This window comes from Cetorhinus maximus, chromosome 12 (genome assembly GCF_964194155.1).
Source record: "Cetorhinus maximus chromosome 12, sCetMax3.hap1.1, whole genome shotgun sequence".
In the NCBI taxonomy this organism is placed as follows: domain Eukaryota; kingdom Metazoa; phylum Chordata; class Chondrichthyes; order Lamniformes; family Cetorhinidae; genus Cetorhinus; species Cetorhinus maximus.
In genome coordinates, this window is record NC_135890.1 from 109,736,704 (window position 1) to 109,753,808 (window position 17,105).

A 17,105-nucleotide genomic window follows, 5' to 3' on the forward strand; every position below is an offset into this window, starting at 1 on the left:
ATAGCAGAGGAGATGGTGATGACCAAATAACAGGGGTGGTTGATTAGTTTTTTAAATTCATTGATGGGATGTGGGCATCTCTGGCTAGGCCAGCATTTATTGCCCATCCCTAATTGCCCTTGAGAAGGTGGTGGTGAGCTGCCTTCTTGAACTGCTGCTGTCCACATGGTGTAGGTACATCCACAGTGCTGTTAGGGAGGGAGTTCCAGGAATTTGACCCAGCGACAGTGAAGGAATGGCAATATATATTTCCAAGTCAGGATGGTGAGTGGCTTGGAGGGGAACTGCTGTTGGTGTTTCCACGTGTCTGCTGTCCTTGTCCTTCTAGGCAGTAGCGGTCGTGGGTTTGGAAGATGCCCTCTAAGGAGGCTTGGTGGGATCCTGCAGTGCATTAGTCAGGTTGCATACAGTCTCATTCAAGATTTTGTCCTTGTTTAGGTTTAGTAGTGCGCAAGCAATTGAATCCATTGATTGACTTATTCTTGACATTGGTGTGTACCCATGTATCACCCGGGAAGCTTAAAGGAGCATTGCAAGCTCCCCTATAGCTTGACTGCTTGCATTATCCAGCATGAAATAAGGGCTCTAGAGATCAGGAAGGTGCAAGGTTTCACCCCCATTCTCCATTTTGTTGTAACAGAGAACAATTCACCTCAGTGTTCCTTTCTAGCTCAGTTTTCTCCTGTGGGGGAAATTCCAGAATGGGGGTGGGTGGGAGCGCAGTCATAAAATCAGAGGTAGGCCATACAGCAGTGAAGCCAAGAAGCATTCTTTCACACACAAAACAAAGTGGAAATCTGGAACTCACTCTCCAAAAGGCTGCAGAATTGAAATTTTCAAGACTGAGATCAGCAGATTTTTATTAGGTAAGAGCCAAGGGATATGGCTCAAGGATGGACAAATAGAGTGAAGGTACAGTATAGTCATGTTCTAATTAAATGTAGGAACAGGTTTGGGGGCCTTATTCCTGCATTACTAAAGAGAAATAAAGTTTATGGTTTTGGTCCTGATTGCTTCACAGTAAATCTACAATGTCTCACTCCAGTATAGGCATGGCAATATCACAAAATTTTAAAAGCTGTATTCCTTTTAAAATGGACCCTGATGAAATATTAAGATGACTGCCAAGAGGGTCAGGTGAGCTTTTGCAAATTCAACAGATGAGCAACTTTCCAGAAAGTTCCAAATTGAATTATAATGGACAGGGGTTTCCCCACTTGAAGGGACAGCACTCCTCTGCAGAATTTCATACCTGCTATTGTCGATGCTTACTCCAAAACACAGAGGCAATAGACTCCTAGACTCTATGACTCCAGGTTTGTAACGTAACAAAGGAAAGCTATCGAGACCAATTATCCACAAGTGAAGTGCAAAAGACCACCATTTACCTTCTTTTGAATATCAATGACCTTTGACCATGTGATCAAAACTAATTCTTTAGTACTGAAAGACCACAATTTGCCTTCAATTGTGTGTCAATGAGCTTTAATCATGTGATTGAAACTGTTCTCTGATACCGCAAATCTTTTATTCCAAAACCCAAAAGAGACCTGGGCAGTCTGCAGACCAACATCAACAATACCACAGCTACAGTGAAAGGCTGTGCTCTCTTGCCTTTCAAGAACTGGGAGGCCTAAAAGTTTTTTAAAAAAGCTTCCTCCAGCCTGTTTGCAAAAAGCCCCAAATTCACTTGTAAAGAAATTGGACCTCTGGTTACAATAGCCAGAGTGGGAAAAGTTCCCTCCTTCACTGGACTCTCAAAGACACATGAATTGCTAACTATTCTGTTTGGTTTTAACACTTGTAGAAGTGCACTACCTTCTTTAATTGTATCTTTCTCGGGTGCTTGGTCTGTGATTGACGCAGAGTTAGACTTTCCAGGGGTGAGTGTGTGAATAAACAATGCCCCTTGTTTAAATCCATGAAAATCTGCTGCTGGTGACTTTTAAGTTGACTGCGCACAACCAGGGATTTGGGAGCACGCACATTAACCTTTTCAAAAATAAATTACACTAATTACGGACAGAAGGGAAGGGAAATTTTCAGTTTTTCTCTCTTCCCTGGCCATAACAAATGACTCCTGCTAGAATGTGGAAAATGGACAAGGGCTGGATTAGACTAGGCTGTTGACAGTCTGCAACATTAACCAGCCAGGCTCATGTCTGAAAAACTGGTGTGGTAAGAGGGGGTGACTGTTAGGAGAGTCAGCACATATGGAATAGGAGGGAGTAACGATGGGCATGATTAGCCCACATAAATGCCTTATAATGATAGGAACGAATGTAGCAAGAGCTCCTCTGCATCAGAAGAACATAAGAAATAGGAGCAGGTGTCGGCCATATGTCCCTCAAGTCTACATCACCATTTAATAAGATCACTGTTGATCTTCTACATTAACTCCACTTTCCCATCTGATCTCCGTATCCCTCGATTCCACTAGTGCCCCAAAATCTATTGATCTCAGTCTTGAGTATACTCAAAAGACTGAACATGCACAGCTCCTATGTTCCTGTGTTCCTCTCTGGGAATGGAGAATTCCAAAGCTTCCCAACACTCTCAGTAAAGAAGTTTCTCCTCATCTCAGTCTTAACTGGCCAACTCCTTATCCTGACACTTGTCAGTTCTAAATATCCTCATTCATTTACAAGGAGCAGGAAGCTGGTGTGATGTAGCGTTGGGGGAACTCAAGACTGTCAGGTACTCAATCTGTCGAAAGACTGGTAATGGTAATAGTTTGTGTCAACTCTTTGCAAATGTTTATGGCTGAGAACAGATCCCTGAGCACATGCAATCCATTCACTGATGGTTCAATTGGTTACCAGCCTCAGGAGCGAAAGACTATTTCATGTCAGCCTGCTCAAAAAAAAGTTACATCTTACCTCAGATTAATAAATACTTAGCAATTCTTGGCTCTTACTCCTAAATTAAGATCTAATTTTAATTAAATAATGTACGTATCTTTATTTATTGTGCCGTGTGTTCACTTCCCAAGGACTCTCTCCTTTTTATCAGACTTTATCTCACCCTTACCATAATATAAGACCCATAGTGGTTAAAAACGTGTTTTTCTGCACACGGCCTCACAACTTTAGAATGAAAATGTTTGTACTGAGCAACTCCTCAGGGTTCTGATCAAGCCGACTCGGGGCTTCTGCCATAGTGTGTGTGAGCAGTGGGTGAGGGCAGCATTGGGCTCAGCTATGACCCAATAGCCCATAAACACTCACTGTTTAGACTCACCCATAAAGGACAGTACCTTGGATGAGATACCAGACAGAATCAAATGCCAGCATGTCTTCTTCAGGAGTGCGGAGATATGAAGGGAAAAGTTTTTTTTTTAACAACTGCTGACGCTTCTAGAAAGCTCAAGGTGAAAGGTTGTTTTCAGGGGCAACAAGTTAAGAATGAGGAGATTAAGAGTAAAAGGAAAAGTCAAGAGTAACGTTTTATTATACAAAGTGGAATAAGTTACCAAGGAAGGTCATTTGGAAAACAAAGGAAGGCTTTTTTTTTTGCACCTTTCACAACCTCAGGATGTCTCAAAGTGCTTTACAGCCAATGAAGTATTTTTAAAGTGTAGTCACCGTGAAATGTAGGAAGCGTGGCAGTCAATTTGTGCACAGCAAGCTCCCAAAAACAGCAATGTGATAATGTCCAGATCATCTGTTTTCTGTTAAGTGCTATTGTTTGAAGGATAAACGTTGGCCAGGATAGGTGAGAGAACTCTCCTGCCCTTCTTCGAAAAACTCATGGGATCTTTTGCATCCGCCTTAGAGAACACAGAGGCCTTGGATCATTTGGAACCTCTGATAATTCAGTGAGTTTACCCTGTATATAATCAAACCATACAGACTAGAACAAAAACAGAAATACCTGGAAAAACTCAGCAGGTCTGGCAGCATCGGTGGAGAAGAAAAAAGTTGACGTTTCGAGTCCTCATGACCCTTCAACAGTTCTGTTGATCCTCATTCACTAGATTCATACAGGAAGAACGACCACATCAGCAGAATGCCAGAGGACAGCCAGTGCCAGTGAATGAAAAAGAAAGGCTTGCATTTATATAGCGCATTTTGTGACCACCAGACATCTCAAAGCATTTTACAGCCAATGAAGTGCTCTTGAAGTACAGACACTGTTGTAATGTAGGAAACATAGCAGCCAGTTTGCACACTTAGCGGGAGTCAATGGCGTAGTGGAATTGTCACTGGACCAGTAATCCAGAGACCCAGGGTAATGCTCTGGGGTCCCGGGTGCAAGTTCCACCATGGCAGATGATGGAATTTGAATTCAATAAAAATCTGAAATTAAAAGTCTAATGATGACCATGAAACCTTCGTCGATTGTTGTAAAATCCCATCTGGTTCACTAATGTCCTTTAGGGAAGGAAACCTGCCATCCTTACCTGGCCTACATGTGACTCCAGACCCACAACAATGTGGTTGAGTCTTACATGCCCTCTGAAATGGCCTAGCAAGCCACTCAATTGTATCAAAACTGTTAAAAAGTCTTAAGGAATGAAACCAGACGGACCACCTGGCATTGACTTAGGCACTGGAAACGACAAAGGCAAACTCAGCCCTGTCAACCCTGCAAAGTCCTCCTTACTAACATCTGGTGGCTTGTGCCAAAATTGGGAGAACTGTCTCACAGACAAGTCAAACAACAGCCTGACATAGTCATATTTACAGAATTGTACCTGAACAGACAATGTCCCAGGTACCACCATCACTATCGTTGGGTATGTCCTGTCCCACCAGCAGGACAGACCCAGCAGAGGTGGCGGCACAGTGGTATACAGTCTGGAGGGAGTTGCTTGGGAATCCTCAACATTGACTCCGAACCCCATGAAGTCTCATGGCATCAGATCAAACATGGGCAAGGAAACCTCCTGTTGATTACCACCTACCGCCCTCCCTCAGCTGATGAATCAGTACTCCTGAACACCACTTGGAGGAAGCACTGAGGGTGGCAATGGTGGAGAATGTGCCCTGGGTGGGGGACTTCAATGTCCATCACCAAGAGTGGCTCAGTAGCACCACTACTGACCGAGCTGGCTGATACTGCAAAGGCTATGGGCCCTGACAATATTCTGGCAATAATCCTGAAGACTTGTGCTCCAGAACTTGCCGCGCCCCTAGACAAGCTGTTCCAGTACAGCTATAACACTGGCATCTACCCAGCTATGGGGACAATTGCCCAGGTATGTCCTGTACACAAAAAGCAGGATAAATCCAACCCAGCCAATTACCGCTCCATCAGTCTACACTCGATCATCAGCCAAGTGAAGGAAGGGGCCATCAACAGTGCTATCAAGTGGCACTTGCTTAGCAATAACCTGCTCACTGACGCCCAGTTTGGGTTCTGCCAGGGCCACTCAGCTCCTGACCTCATTACAGCCTTGGTTCAAAAATGGACAAAAGAGCTGAACTCCCGAGGTGACGTGAGAGTGACTGCCCTTGACATCAAGGCCGCATTTGACCGAGTGCGGCATCAAGGAACCCTAGCAAAACAGGAGTCAATGGGAATCGGGGAAAGCTCTCCACTGGTTGGAGTCATACCTAGCACAAAGGAAGATGGTTGTGGTTGTTGGAGGTCAGTCATCTCAGCTCCAGGACATCACCGCAGGAGTTCCTCAGGGTAGTGTCCTCAGCCCAACCATCTTAGTTGCTTCATCAATGACCTTCCTTCCATCATAAGGTCAGAAGTGGGGATGTTCGCTGATGATTGCACAATGTTCACCATTCGTGACTCCTCAGACACTGAAGCAGTCCATGTCCAAATGCAGCAAGACCTGATCAATATTCAGGCTTGAGCTGACAAGTGGCAAGTAACATTTGCGCCACACAAGTGCCAGGCAATGACTATCTCCAACAAGAGAGAGTATAACCACTGCCCCTTGAGGTTCAATGGCATTACCATTGCTGAATCCCCCACTATCAACATCCTGGGGGATACCACTGACCAGATTTTGTAGCCATATAAATGCTATGGCTACAAAAGCAGGTCAGAGGCTAGGAATCCTGTGATGAGTAACTCACTCCCTGACTCCCAAAGCTTGTCAACCATCTACAAGGAACAGGTTAGGATGATGGGATGATATGATAGAATACTCTTCACTTACCTGGATGAGTGCAGCTCCTACAACACTCAAGCTGGACACCGTCCAGGACAAAGCAGCCCACTTGATTGGCACCACATCCATAAACATTCACTCCCTCCACCACCGACGCACACTGGCAGCAGTATGTACCATCTACAAGATGCACTGCAGGAATTCACCAAGGCTCCTTAGACAGCACCTTCCAAACCCACGACCACTACCACCTAGAAGGACAAGGGCAGATGGGAACACCACCTGGAAGTTCTCCTCCAAGCAACTCACCATCCTGACTTGGAAATATATCACCATTCCTTCACTGTCGCTGGGTCAAAATCCAGGAACTCCCTCCCTAACAGCAGTGTGGGTGTACCTACACCACATGGACTGCAGTGGTTCAAGAAGGCAGCTCACCACCACCTTCTCAAGGGCAATTAGGGATGGGCAATAAATGCTGGCCCAGCCAGCGAAGCCTGTATCCCATGAATAAGTATTAAAAAAAACACTGCAAACTCCCACAAACAGCGATGTGATAATGACCAGATAATTTGGTTAGAGTGATGTTGACTGAGGGATGAATCTTCGCCAGGAGAAAGGGATAACATCCCTGTGTTTTTTCACATAGTGCCATGGGACCCTTTACATCCACTCGAGCAGGCAGCTGGGGTTTCGGTTTAACATTGAATGACAGCACTCTGAAAGTGCAGCACTCCCTCAGTACTGCACTGGAACATGACAGTAGATTTTTGTGCTCGAGCCTTGGGACTTAAACCCGGAATCCTTGTAACACAGGTGTGAGAGTACTATCAGTCATGGTGACAGGATTAGGAAGAAGAGAAAGTGTTGGTAGAAAAGGGGAGGAACATACATAAAGCTCCAGGTCAATTTCTTATCCAATTCCATATCCTAGCTTCAATTCCAAAGGGTTTTAGTTTTAGTATCATCCTGTGATGTGGAACTTTGACAAAAGTTTTACTGAAAGCCCAAATGGGGGAGCATTTCGGGGGAAGCATTTCTGGTCCCACTGAATTTGATCCCATGCCCTGAGCGTTGATCCAGTCAGAAATGCCAAGATTTGAATAAAGTCTTTGTGTTCCCTAGGTTCATCCGACCAGGTACAAAGAGCATTCTGAGGGGAGAGGCGGAGTTCCAGGGCAGCAGTAGGTTTTAAAGGAATTTGTTTCTGATATGGTGGAAGAATAGAGGAGAGAAGAGGCCGAGTGACGTTAGGAGGAGTGAGAAGGAAGATCTCGGAGGTTTGCATGATGCTCATAGCTGGTATCATCCTTTTCTGCTTCACTTCACCTGTTCATTGGGTAACATGCAGGCACACCGCGCACAATGGCTGTATGTCTCACCGTATATGGACATGTTTCCTCAGTTACATAAGAGCCCTAACTAATGCATTCCTTTTAACTTTATATCGGCGTCTTCAAGATGAATTATTTATGACTTCCTCTTGGATACAACTTGCTCTTATATAGCGCCTTTAATGTAGTAAAATTTCCGCGGTGCTTCACAAAAGCATTATGAAACAAGATTTAATGCCGAGACACATAAGGAGATGGGGATAGGTCTTTAGTATCTTTAGACCAGGTCTGTACTTTACTCTGGGTTAAGGGCATACAAAGGCAGGTTATCCCCCTCGGGTATAATTGTATCTTCCTCTCTTCCGCCTCTGATAATTCTCTTCTTTGTTTAAATCTCTGAGTGCCAGAAAAATAACCGCTTCTTCAGAGATGCAAATGCTGAAAACAGATTTGCAGCTGGCAGCAGTTGGCTGTTGCAAAAAGAACACAGAGCAAAAAAAAAACATTAAAAAAGCTCACCCAAGCAAAAAGGAAGCCAGCCATAAAAACACAGCACAACTACTCTAAAAATCCCCTATAAACTGTCCTACTGGGACAGTAAAGATAGTGCAACGCACTCCAAGAAGTTAACTCTCAACGTGGATTAGTCATACAAACACTGTGGCTACAAGAGCAGGTCAGAGGCTGGGAATCCTGTGACGAGTGACTCACCCCCTGATCCCCAAAGCCTGTCCACCATCTACAAGGCACAAGTCAAGAGTGTGATGATATACTCCCCACTTGCCTAGATGAGTGCAGCTCCCACAACACTCAAGAAGCTTGACACCATCCAGGACAAAGCAGCCCACTTGATTGGCACCTCATCCACAAACATTCACTCCCTCCACCACCGACGCACAGTAGCAGCAGTGTGTAACATCCACAAGATGCACTGCAAGAACTCACCAAGGCTCCGTAGACAACACCTTTCAAACCCACAACCACTACCATCTAGAAGGACAAGGGCAGCAGACAGATGGGAACACCACCCCCTGGAAACTCCCCTTCAAGGCACACACCATTCTGACTTGGAAATATATTGCCGTTCCTGCATTGTCTCTGGCCAAAACCCTGGAACTCCCTTCCAAACTAGGGGGCACTTTTTTTGCCCTTTTAGGACAGAGAAGATGAGAATATTTTTTCTCTGAGGGTTGTGCGACTTTGGAACTCTCTGCCTCAGGAGGTGGTGGAGGCGGGGTCATTGAATATTTTTAAGGCAGAGGTAGAGAGATTCTTATTAGGCAAGGGAGTCAAAGGTTATCAGAGTTAGATGGGAACGTGAAATCAAAACACAAGAAGATCAGCCATGATCTTATTGATTGGTGGAGCAGGCTTGAGGGGCCGAATGGTCTACTCCTGTTCCTATTTCTTATGTTCTTATGTTCAGAGTGTGCCTTGGCTCCAGCATCCATTTTAAAAGGGCCCACAATACCGTCAAAACATTGTGAGTGGGCACAAAACTTGTCCCTCGCGCATGGATTGTAACAGAAGTTACATCACACATTTGCAAGGCAGTATTGTGAGATTGGAATCAGGTGAGATCCCAATTTATAATCTACTTCTCCAATTTCCTGGCCTTCCCAGTCATGCTCACCATGCAACGACTACTTACTATTGGGATTTGTACCTTATACTCGTCGGGAGTGCCACAGCCTACTTTATTCGTAGTGTTAAACAAAGGGATCTGCTTGATGGGCCCAATGGCCTTTGCTGTTCCTAAAGTTCTGCACATTCTTAATGTAAATAACTTTAGGCACAAATGAAAGAGTAAAATTTTAACAAGCATGTGATTTTGTTTTTCCTTCAGTGGTTTTCTACTGGTTGTGCATCTATCCGAAGCGAAGCTGAGAATTTTGTTCTATTGAAGTTTTGGGTGTCTCAGTGTGTTGCTGCCAGCACCAGTGAACAGTACTCTTCGCATCTGCAGGCAATTTAAAGGCAGCTGCCAATGTCACCACGCAACCCAGAACTACTCCCAGTCAGAGAGATTTCCTTATTCACGGCTCATGAAATGCGAGAAATGGTTCCGTGAAACCTAAAAGGGAGTTTAAATCCACATCTTCCCTTGATGGTGTCAGAATATTGCTTTAATGGCCTGGATCTTGCAACTGTAATGACAGTGAAACTGTCCCCATCATTAATTGAGAAAACCGACAGCAACGTCTGGCATCTGCACATGCACAGTTAAACACAGAGATCCAGAAGTTGCAGTCAGTAATTCCTTGTTCCACCACAGGGTGCACTGTTGAAATCCTTGCTGATGAAAAATCAATTAGAGATCGCTGATTTTATGTTCCTTCCATATTTTACGCTATTATTCTCACTGTAAAAACCTTCGAGAACATTACACCTTGTTAAACGATGTGTTTTTAGTGGTGTACCAAGTCATAATTTCTGCTGAACCACCTCTCTGGCCCTGCAGAACTAATTTTATATTGTGACACATCAAATTTCTCCATTCCATGATAAAAATTTCCATTGATTTTTTGAAATAATAATTTTTTAAAAATATTGCTTATGGCATTTCGACTTCTACTTAAACCCCATCTGCTTTTCTTTTCTGTAAAATTATAAAAAGTGGAGGATAGAACCTGTGAGTTTCTTCCGGGCTGTGAGAATTCGTCAACGTGATTGGCTGCTTAGCCTGTTTGATGACATTGCTGTTGCTGAGTGTCAGAGATCCTCTGTGGCTGGCGCCAGATTGAAATAAACATCAGGAATAATTAATTCCATGGCACAGAGATCACTAAATCATTGTGAGGAGTTTTCTTCGAGGTCAGCGGCGAGCTGAATGGAAAAGCTTGGCCCATGTTATAACCCCTGATTTTTCATTCCTGGGCCCTGCATCCAAATCCAGCTACTTTCTGTTTGCAAGGGCTTTGATTTATCTTCTGCCGATTTTCTGCCCCTCTCCTCTTTCGCCTAATGGTTCTTTTCTGATTTACCCTATGCTTTAGTTACTCTAAGGCACTTCACGAAAGTGGCCATTCTCATTTGCGATCCTTGAGTGTCAACCACATGAGGCAGGAATGAATGCAGTGTGGCAGAATTTTGCACAAAGGAAGACTTGCATTCATATTGTGCTTCCCACGACCACTGGATGTTCCAAAGTGCTTTACAGCCAATCAGGTACTTTTGAAGCATAGCCACTGTTGTAATATTGGAAACGCAGCAGTCAATTTGCACGCAGCAAGCTCCCACAAACAGCAATGTGATATAACCAGATAATCTGCTTTTGAGATGATGATTGAAGGGTAAGCATTGGTCAGGACACTGGGGACAACTCCCCTGTGCCCTTCTTCAAAGTAGCCCCATGGGATCTTTTCCATTCACCTGAGAAAGCAGGCAGGGTCTCAGTTTAACAACTTATCCAAAAGACAATGCCTCCAACAATGCAGAACTTGCTCCGTATTGCATTGGGGTGTAAGCCTTCATCTTTGTGGTCTAGTCCTAGAGCGGGATTTAAGCCCACAACCTTCTGATGCAGGAGTAAGAGTATTATCAATTGAGCAACAACTGACATAATTAAAATTGGAGACCAATGAAATTAGAGTTGGAGTAGTGAAGTCTAGAGTTGACAAAGGCATTTATGTCACTATGGTTGTGGCAGAGGTCAGGTCAGACGCAGTCACTGTGGTAAAATTAGAAGAATTTCCTTGCTTTGAAACGGACGTGTGATCTGAAAGCAAGCTCGCGGTCAGACATGACGTCAAAGGTTTCAATATTTTGTTGAGCCTGAGGACACCTAATGCAACACAGACTGAGGTTTGGCTCTGGCTGGGAGCCAGTTAGACTGTATGACTCAACTACTCATTGGGTTAACCCGTGGAGTCATTGCCAGAGTTGACTGAAAAGGGTTTATAAAAGATGACTTTTGGCTGGTGTCAGTGGCGTTCTGAAGGGCCATTAATCTATGGCAAAAATTGCCCCTGGTTCAGCGCTGAATTCTAACCCTCAGCAAGGCTGGTGTGGGGAAATATTACATGTTGCGGAAAGGGGAGGTTCAACTGATGCAAGTTACCGAGACAATGCGAAGAAAGATTTGCTTTGCACGCAACGCCCGCTGACTCAGGAGCACTGGCAAAGTTGTACAGTGGGAAAATGTTCCCATTTCCTGGTACTGATAATCTTCAGCCCAGTGCTAAATAGCCAAAGCACCCTTTTATCCAGCATTGTCTCGTTTTGGCACAAAGATCGATGTTCTTACTTTACACTGCTGCAGCCATCAAACTTGGCTTCTCGACATGAGTGCTGGCAATAGAGAAAATAGGGTGAGGCACCCAGCATAAATACAGCCATTCCAAAATAACCTCTCAATTCCTGTTCGCCTTCTCTGCTTGGAAACTAATGTTTATAAGGTTTAAAGAACAACATTTGTCAGCTTCATTCCTTTAAAGGTGAAGTGTAGGCTTTTTAAACAGCCTATCTTATTTAATTGATTCCTTCTCAGTGGCTTCCCCCCAATGGCAACCCTATAGTGAAAGTGGAGGCATTGAGGGTAATGTTAACCTTACTGGTCAGACAGGAAACCCATGAGATTGGGTGGAAATATGTTTTACATCAATATGATGCTCCAATGAATTCAGTGGTGTTGAAGAATCAGCAGGGGTGTAAAACCAGCATTGCATCCAATTCACATCAGTTTCCCATCAGGCAGTTTAAATGAAAATTGCCACCACTTTCTTAATGTTCAACATGAATTCAGAGCCATAGCTTTTCATGTTTCCATTTTCTTCACAGAATCGCAGAATTTTAAAGGCACAGAAGGAGGCCATTCAGTCCATCGTGTTGGCACCGGCTTTACATAATGAGCATTGTGACCTAGTGCCATTGCCCTGGCTTTTCCCCGTACCCCCTGCACATTGTTTCTATTCAAATAATCATCTAATGTCCTCTTGAATTCCTCAATTGAACCTACCTCCACCACAATTCCAGGCAGTGCATCCCAGACTTGAACCACTCGTTGTGTGAAAAAGTTTTTTCTCACGTCACATTAGCTTCCTTTGCAAATCACTTTAAATCTGTGCCCTCTCGTTCTTGATCCTTTTACAAGTGGGAACAGCTTCTCCCTATCTACTCTGTCCAGCCCCCTCGTGATTTTGAACATCTCTGTCAAATCTCCTCTTAGTCTTCTTGGCTCCAAGGAGAACAGTCCCAACCTCTCCAATCTATCCTCGTAACTAAAGTTTCTCAACCCTGGAACCATTCTTGTAAACCACTTCTGCACTCTCTCCAATGTGTTCACATCCTTCCTATAATGTGGCGCTCAGAACTGTACACAATACACCAGGTCTAACAAATGTCTTATATAAATTTAGCATAACCTCCTTGCTCTTGTACTCTATGCCCCTATTAATAAAGCCCAGGATACTATATGCTTCGTTAACTGCTCTCTCCACCTGTCCTGCCACCTTTAATGATCTATGCACATATACATCCATGTCTTTCTGCTCCTGCACCCCCTTCAAAATTTCACCCCTTATTTTATATTGTCTGTCCATGTTCTTCCTATCAAAATGCATCACCTCATACTTCTCCACACTGAACTTCATCTGCCACCTATCTGCCCACTCCACCAACTTGTCTATGTCCTTTTGAAGTCCTACACCATCCTCTTCACAGTTTACAACACTCCCAAACTTTGTATCATCCACAAACTTTGAAATTGTCCCCTGCCCACCAAGATCTAGATTATTAATATATATCTGGAAAAGCAAGGGTCCCAATACCAACCCCTGGGGAACTCCTTGAAAAACCTTCCTCCAGTCCAAAAAATATCCATTGACTATTACTCTCTGCTTCCTATTTTTCATCCAATTTTATATCCACATTACTACTGTCCCTTTCATTCCACGAGCAATAACTTTTCTCACAAGTCTGTTATGTGGCACTGTATCAAATGCCTTTTGAAAGTCCATGTACACCACATTAACAGCATTACCTTCATCAACCTTTTCTGTTACCCCTTCAAAATACTCCATGGGAAAAATTCTTTCCCTGCTTGGTTGGGGGGGCGGGGGGGGGGGATGTGCAGGAGTAGGCACAGGCAGGTGCATCCCTGATTGGGGGTGTGCCGCCATTTTACGTGGGCGGGCCAATGAAGGCCCGCCCAGCGTGACATCCGCTCGGAAGCGCTATGCGCTCCCTATGCAGGCGGGGGGGATTCCCTCAGCCGGGAGTGAGCTCTTTTGCACATGCGAGCGAACGAGCGCACAGATCTCCCTGAGGCTAAGTGCTGCCTCAGGGAGATTGGCACAGAATTAAAATTTTTAATACAAATGATAAAAAAATTTCTCTGACGTCCCCTCATGTGACACTGTCACATGCGTTGGGACATGTCCATAACTTTTATTGAAAGATTGGATAAAAACTTAAATACCCTCATGAAACCTCATTCCTCCCGTGGATGAGGTTTCATGCTTTTTCTGAAGCCCGCCAGGGCTCCCAGCCTGCCCGCCAACCTTAAGATTGGACGGGCAGGTCCATTAACAACCTTAATTAGTTTTTCAATGGCCTCAATAGGCCGTTGACAGGTCAGCAGGAGCTCAGCTGGCTCGGCTGCACCCCCCCGCCGACCTGAAAATGGAAATGACGCGGGGTTCCACCCGACGTCATCCCACATCATTTTACTCATTGCCGAGCGGGCCCCGCCCCTGCTCACCGACCGGAAGATCCTGCCCCATAAGTTAGTTAAACACGATTTCCCCTTTAGAAATCCATGCTGGCTCTTCCTTATCAACACATATTTTTCCATGTGACTACTAATTCCATCCTGAATAATTGTTTCTAGAATCCTGCCCACCACTGAAGTTAAACTGACTGGTCTGTAATTGCTGGGCTTATCCTTACAACAAGGGCGTAATGTTTGCAATTCTCCAGTCCTCTGGCACCTCCCCTGAGCCTAGGGAAGACTGAAAAATTATGGCCAGTTCCCCTGCAATTTCTACTCTCACTTCCTTCAATATCCTCGGATGAATCTCATCCAGTCCCCATGCCTTGTCAATTTTAAGTACCGACAGTCTATCCAACATTTCCTCCTTATCAATTTTGAACTCTTCTAGTGACAGTTTCCTTGTCTGTCACCATGGCCTGGGTAGCATCTACCTCCTTGATAAAGACAGATGCAAAGTATTCATTTAATACCTCAGCCATGGCCCCTTCGTCCATGTGTAAATTCCCTTTTAGGTTCCTAATTGGCCCTGCTCCTCCTTTTAACATCCTTTCATTATTTATATGCCTATAGAAGACTTTGGAATTCCCCTTTATGTTGGCTGTCAGTCTTTTCTCATAATCCCTCTTCGCTTCTCTAATATGCTTTTTCACCTCCCCTCTAAACCTTCTGTATTCCTCTTGGTTCTCAATTGTATTTTCTACCTGACACCTATCATAAGCACACCTTTTCTTTTTCATCTTAATTTCTATCTCCTTTTCTCATCCAGGAGCTCTGGATTTGTTTGCCCTACCTTTCCCTTTCCATGGAATATACCTTGACTGTACCCGAACCAATTCTTCTTTGAAGGTAGCCCATTGTTCAGCTACAGTGTTTCCTGCCAATTTTTCATTCCAGTCTATCTGGCCCATCTCCGTTCTTGCCCCATCGAAGTCGGCTCTCGTCCAGTTAATTATTCTTACTCTGGATTGCCTATCGTCCTCTTCCATCATCATCCTAAACATACAATACAATGATCACTGTCTCCTAAAAAGGACCACACCACATTTCCAAGAGCCAGGTCAAACAGTGCATCTTTTCTTTTTGGATTGGACACATACTGCTGTAGAAAATTTTCCTGAACACAATCTAGGAACTTTTTCCTCTCTCCACCCTTTACACTACTACTGGCCCAGTCTACAGTCGGGTAATTAAAGTCACCCATTATAACTACTCTATAATCCTTGCATCTCTCTGTAATTTCCCTGCAGATTTGTTCTTCTACGTCCTTCTCACTAATTGGCAGTCTATAGGCTACACTGAGCAATGTAATTGCACCCTTTTTGTTCCTTAGCTCTAGCCAAATTGATTCTGTCCTTGAACCATCTGGGACATCCTCTTTCTCCAGCACTGCAATGCTCTCCTTAACCAACACCGCCACCCCTCCCCGTTTCCTGCCTTTCCTATCTTTTCTGAACACCTTGTACCCAGGAATATTTAACACCCAGTTCTGCCCTTCCTTGAGCCAGGTCTCTGTTATTGCCACATCATCATATTTCCACATGGCAATCTGCGCCTGTAACTCCCCAATCTTTTACTATGCTCTGTGCATTCACATACATGCATGCATAGTAACCCTGATTTAGAGTTTGTTACTTTCTCCATCACACCAACTTCACCTATTAACTTACTATTCTCTATACTAGTGCTATCTGTCCCTCCAGTATTTTGTGCACCCTGTTGTTCCTCTCTAATATTTTCTCTTGCCTGCTGAGTTAGTTTAAAGCCCTCCCAACTGCACTAGCAAAATGCCCTGCAAGGAACTCAGTCTCAGCTCTGTTCAGGTGCAACCTGTACGGCTTGTACAGGTGCCATCTCCCCCAGAGCCAATGCCAATGCCCCAGGAATCTAAAGCCCTCCCTCCTGCACCATCTTTCCAGCCGTGCATTCTTCTGTCTTATCCCCCTATTTCTGTACTCACTGGCATGTGGCACTGGGAGTAATCCAGAGATTACTACATTTGAGGTCCTGCTTGCTAATTTTCTACCTAGCTCCCTAAATTCTGATTGCTGGACCACATTCCCCTTCCTACCTAAATCAGTAAGGTGTGGACTCCTGGTCTTAATGTGTAGATGTCATGATAGGATCTGTGATGCCGGAGACCTCAGGAGGGGGCCGAGATGGATCATCCACCTGGCACTTCTGGCTGAAGATGGTTGCAAATGCTTCAGCCTTGTCTTTTACACTGATGTGCTGGGCTCCCCCATCATTGAGGATGGAAATTTTTGTAGACCCTCCTCCTCTGGTTAGTTGTTCAATTGTCCACCACCATTCATAACTGATGTGGCAGGACTGCAGAGATTAGTCTGATCCGTTGGTTGTGAGATCGCTTAACTTTGTCTATAGCATTCTGCTTCTGCTGTTTAGCATGCAGGTGGCCCTGTGTTGTAGCTTCACCAGTTTGGCATCACATTTTTAGGCATGCATGGTGCTGCTCTTGGCGTGCTCTCCCGTACTCCTCATTGAACCAGGGCTGATCCCCTGGCTTGAGGGTAATGATAGAGTGGGGGCCAGGCCATGAGGTTACAGATTGTGGTTGAATACAATTCTGCAGCTGCTGAGGGCCCACTGGATGCCCAGTTTGAAACTGCTATATGTTCTGAATCTATCCCATTTAGCACAGTGGTAGTGCCACACAACACCAATGGAGCATGTCCTTTGTGTGAAGGTGGGACTTTGTCACCACAAGGACTGTGCGGTGTTCACCACTACCAATACTGTCATGGGCAGCTGGATCTGTGCCAGATAGATTGGTGAGGACGAGGGCAAGTATGTTTTTCCCTCTTGTTGGTTCCCTCACCACCTGCCACAGGCCTGATCTGGCAGATATGTCCATCATCTCCTATCTAGCTCCTAAGTTCTGGAAGTCCCTGTTTAAACCTCTCCGCACCTCCACATCTGTCTCCCTCTTCAATACCCTCATTAAAATGACTCTCTGACCAAGTTTACT

General features: G+C 44.6%; 1 protein-coding gene across 2 annotated transcripts in view; it reads left to right on the top strand.

Moving 5' to 3' along the window:
- The window catches only part of LOC144687853 (uncharacterized), a 251,925-nt gene that overhangs the window by 108,938 nt on the left and 125,882 nt on the right, over positions 1–17,105 (top strand). The window contains exon 3 of one of the 2 annotated variants that reach the window (XM_078554394.1): positions 9,254–9,974. The exons of the other annotated variant lie outside the window; for it this stretch is intronic. Within the exon in view, the coding sequence (XP_078410520.1) occupies positions 9,254–9,294 (41 nt within the window). The 3' untranslated portion in view covers positions 9,295–9,974. Of the gene's footprint in view, positions 1–9,253; positions 9,975–17,105 lie in introns of those variants that run through there. 2 annotated transcript variants of the gene reach the window in all.